This window comes from Rhipicephalus sanguineus, chromosome 2 (genome assembly GCF_013339695.2).
Source record: "Rhipicephalus sanguineus isolate Rsan-2018 chromosome 2, BIME_Rsan_1.4, whole genome shotgun sequence".
Taxonomy (NCBI): domain Eukaryota; kingdom Metazoa; phylum Arthropoda; class Arachnida; order Ixodida; family Ixodidae; genus Rhipicephalus; species Rhipicephalus sanguineus.
In genome coordinates this window covers 140,477,515-140,480,917 of record NC_051177.1, presented here as the reverse complement: position 1 = coordinate 140,480,917, position 3,403 = coordinate 140,477,515, and the positions used below count along the sequence as shown (strand labels likewise).

The 3,403-nt window shown below is 49.4% G+C and overlaps 1 protein-coding gene across 1 annotated transcript; it reads left to right on the top strand.

Annotated features, from left to right (window-relative positions):
- Positions 1-351: 351 nt before the first annotated feature.
- On the top strand, positions 352-1,086 carry LOC119381911 (gamma-interferon-inducible lysosomal thiol reductase). Its single transcript, XM_037649660.1, has one exon. The coding sequence runs from the start codon at positions 352-354 to the stop codon at positions 1,084-1,086; it is 735 nt and encodes a 244-aa protein (XP_037505588.1).
- The last annotated feature ends 2,317 nt before the right edge of the window (positions 1,087-3,403 follow it).

The following is a 3,403-nucleotide window of genomic DNA, read 5'->3' as shown; positions in this document are numbered from 1 at the left end:
CGTACCAGCGATCAGTTTAACTTCAGTAAAAACAGCTTTCGAAGAACAGCTGGTCAAGACAAGCAATGACAGTTCCTCCGTCTGTATGTCAAATCTTATCTGTTTTCTTTCCGTTGAGCAGAGCGTGACCCGAAATTATTATCAGTAAAACCGTGGGGTGGAGTCCAAATTTCTCAGATGAGGCCCACAAGATTGCCGCTTTACTAGCAGCTGGTTTGCAAATCGCCAATTATCTTTTCTGTGGGGCAAAGTGTAACTCGTGACTATGCGTACAATAGAAGAGGACAAAAAGAGCTTCAACAGCAGTCTTCTGGGTAGTAGAATCCTGAGAGGACACGATCTTCAACAGTCATGCCACTCGCTGTGACCACCCTAAAGGGTGGCCTGGTCCTCTACCTCTTCGCAGTTACCTCTCAGCTATGGTTGCCGGTGCAGTGTACGTCAATCAACCTCACGCTTTACTACGAAGGGCTGTGTGCAGACTGCCACGACTTCTTCATCGACCAGCTGTGGCCAACCTACAACAAGCTGGAAGAGTACATTGACGTCGACCTCGTGCCTTTCGGAAAAGCGCACATGAAGGTCGCGAACGACACCGTCACCTTCGAGTGCCAACACGGTCCTCAAGAGTGCTACGTCAACCAGGTGCAGACGTGTGCCGTCAAGTACGTGCACCCGGTCAGGAAGCTCGTGAACTTTGTGGCGTGCATGTTTCGCCAGGACGATCCTACTAAGGCGGGGCAGCCCTGCGCCGAGAAAATTGGAACGTACTGGCCAGTCCTGGACAAATGCAGCCGGGGACCCGAGGGTGAAAAACTATTCCGGGAAATGGGCGAGCGAACGCTCGCACTCAAGCCACCGATGAAGTGGGTGCCCTATGTGCAGATCAACGGAGCACACGATGACGCCATGGAAAGCTTGGTCGAGAAGGATTTGTTTGGCTTCGCCTGCAAGCTCCTAGAACCCAGCGCCCCTAGAGTGTGCAAGAAAAGGTCCTTTGGTGGCCGCTGCTTCAGGCGCAACGCTCTTCATTTAGCCGTGGGGTTCCCTCAGTCAGATAGTATTGTCTTGTATCTTCAACGTTAACAGCGTAGTTTCCGAGAGATCTATTTGTATGTGCTTTAAAATAAACTTTTAGTCGCTTTTACTGCCGTACGTACCACTGTTTTCTTTTTCCTTACAGGATCGAGCTCCCGTCTAGTTTCGCAATGTCTAACTTGTGTTTTGCGACGTTTAAAGTATTGAATGTGTAGTGTTGAAACAGTGTTGAATTTAAGAGACTGAAACTAGTCTCCGAGACTTTCATGCGAGCAATTTCTGCAGCTAGAACCAAAGCGCACTATTACTTTGCGTACTACTACTTGCTGTAGCGTTGGGTAGCTGAGCACATTCGTTAAGTTGTAGGCATTTCGCAGGCTTCGCACTCCACTGCAGGCTGTTTGTGTTGGGAGCTGCAGTGATGTCGGCAGGATGAGCTGCCTGTGTCACCTATACTGTAGTATGGCTATAGTAGTCCACTCGTGCTGAAAGAGGTGCAGTCGTATTCCCAAGCTCGCACACTGAGTTCGTGCTGCCACCGCACAACACTCTACCGCTAATCTCCTTTTTTCCTATCGACAATTTAACGAAAACCCACATCATGAGGGCAAGAAAGGTGACATATTTCAGATACATCTCCGCACACTGCATCGACTTAGCGCAAGTCTACACTCTTAAAAAAAAAAGAGAGTCAAAAGGGAGTCACGTCTGCTTGACTCTCTTTGTGGCAGCCGATGACCACCTTTTTTTCTAAGGGGAGTCACAATGCTCTGGTCGACGCTCCTGAATGAAATAGATGACTCCCTTGCTCCAAGGGAGTCAGTGATGGTTCTGCATATACAGGGTGGGTTTTTTTTAAAAGAAAGCTTCACTGGCTGCGACCAAGATACAGTTCGCTGCTTTGGCTTGTGGTATACCGAAAAATTTTGGTTGGAGTATATAACATGGATTCGTAAAACGTGGAATTACGCACGTATTGTGTTATGGCTTCAGTTACGATATTGCTGAAACGGCGCTTCGAAAACGTCTACAAGTAAACAGGGTTCTTAAAAAATCTTGCCCCCAAGCGAAATATTGAGAGTTATGACAACGTTTAACAATGGCAGCGCTGACAAATTTGCGAATCTTCGCACGTTTGCAAGCGAGGTTTGTAGATTCCTACGACAGCATGTATGGCAGAAAACATACATTTATTAGTGAAATGGACGTGCATGGTGTTGAACGCACTGGCGATCGGGAACACATCTAACTCGACGGCCGTAAAAACATGTGCCGCAAAGCTGGCATGATAACCGCGCAGACCGGTTATCAAGGCGACGCTTTACCGCGTCTCCTAAAGAGCGACAATACTACCAGAATTATAGCTCGCGTGGTCATCATTTCTGCCCGCCACAGCTAAACTATATCTTCACGATAATCCGCGCGGGCCACCAAATCGCTCAGCAAACGTTGAGCACAGCTAGGCACGCACACACGGCCTCACCGCACTCTCCCTAGCCCCTAGAGCAGGGGATGCACGTTCACCTGCGCCCCCTCCCACCGTACAGCCCTTACAGACACACACAGGGCACGCTTCGCCTCCTCCACCCTGATATTATTCAATAGAGCTTTAACTATGCATGGATGTGTGTTCTATAGCACCAAAACAAAACCGAAACCATTTAGGCGTTCGTGGAGGCTACTTTAATCCAAAGCCGAAGCCGTCAATACGAGACAGCCATTTTGGCCTGGCGTCGTTAGACGGCATTGTTCGTGATCCGTCTCGTTGTGGTCGTTCTTTAGTCCGCCAGAATAATCTGTGTCGTCAGGCGTGATTGCAAGTGATTGTTTTGCGTGACTTTCTTCGTGCTATGCATTCGTGGCGTAGTATCGTATCGTCGGCTCGCTCTTGCCGTGTCTGGCTGATCGTTTTGCGTGACTTTCCTTCCGTGCTATGCATTCGCGGCGTAGTATCGTGTCGTCGGCTCACGCTTGCCGTGACTGGCTGAAGCAGTGTCACTCAGTGTTTGGGAAAAGCAGCCTCCGGACGGAGAAGTCCCTGCAGTAAGCTTCGTTTCGTCGTGAACTTGCCTGAGCAAGATGGCAGCGCATGACGGATCCCAGTGGCACCGACAGACGAAGCCTGTGGACGACGCTCCTACGGTCGTTATAGATTTCAGGTGAGTTCTGCCGGCTTCTGCCTACAACTCTTTTATTCGCTTCACACGTAGCTTTGCCACTTGTCTTTCTGATGTTCCAGTTGCACGGATTTTGCTATCGTGTTTCAATGGCTTGGCAACGACGAAAACCGCACTGGACTATCCAGTAGCGGGTAAAACGGAGTGGTGCGCGCCAATATCGTGTTTCCTTATTCCATACATGCCAG

Excerpts from the sequence above, each read along its gene's own strand:
- LOC119381911 (XM_037649660.1), top strand. The coding sequence starts at position 352 with ATGCCACTCGCTGTGACCACCCTAAAGGGTGGCCTGGTCCTCTACCTC.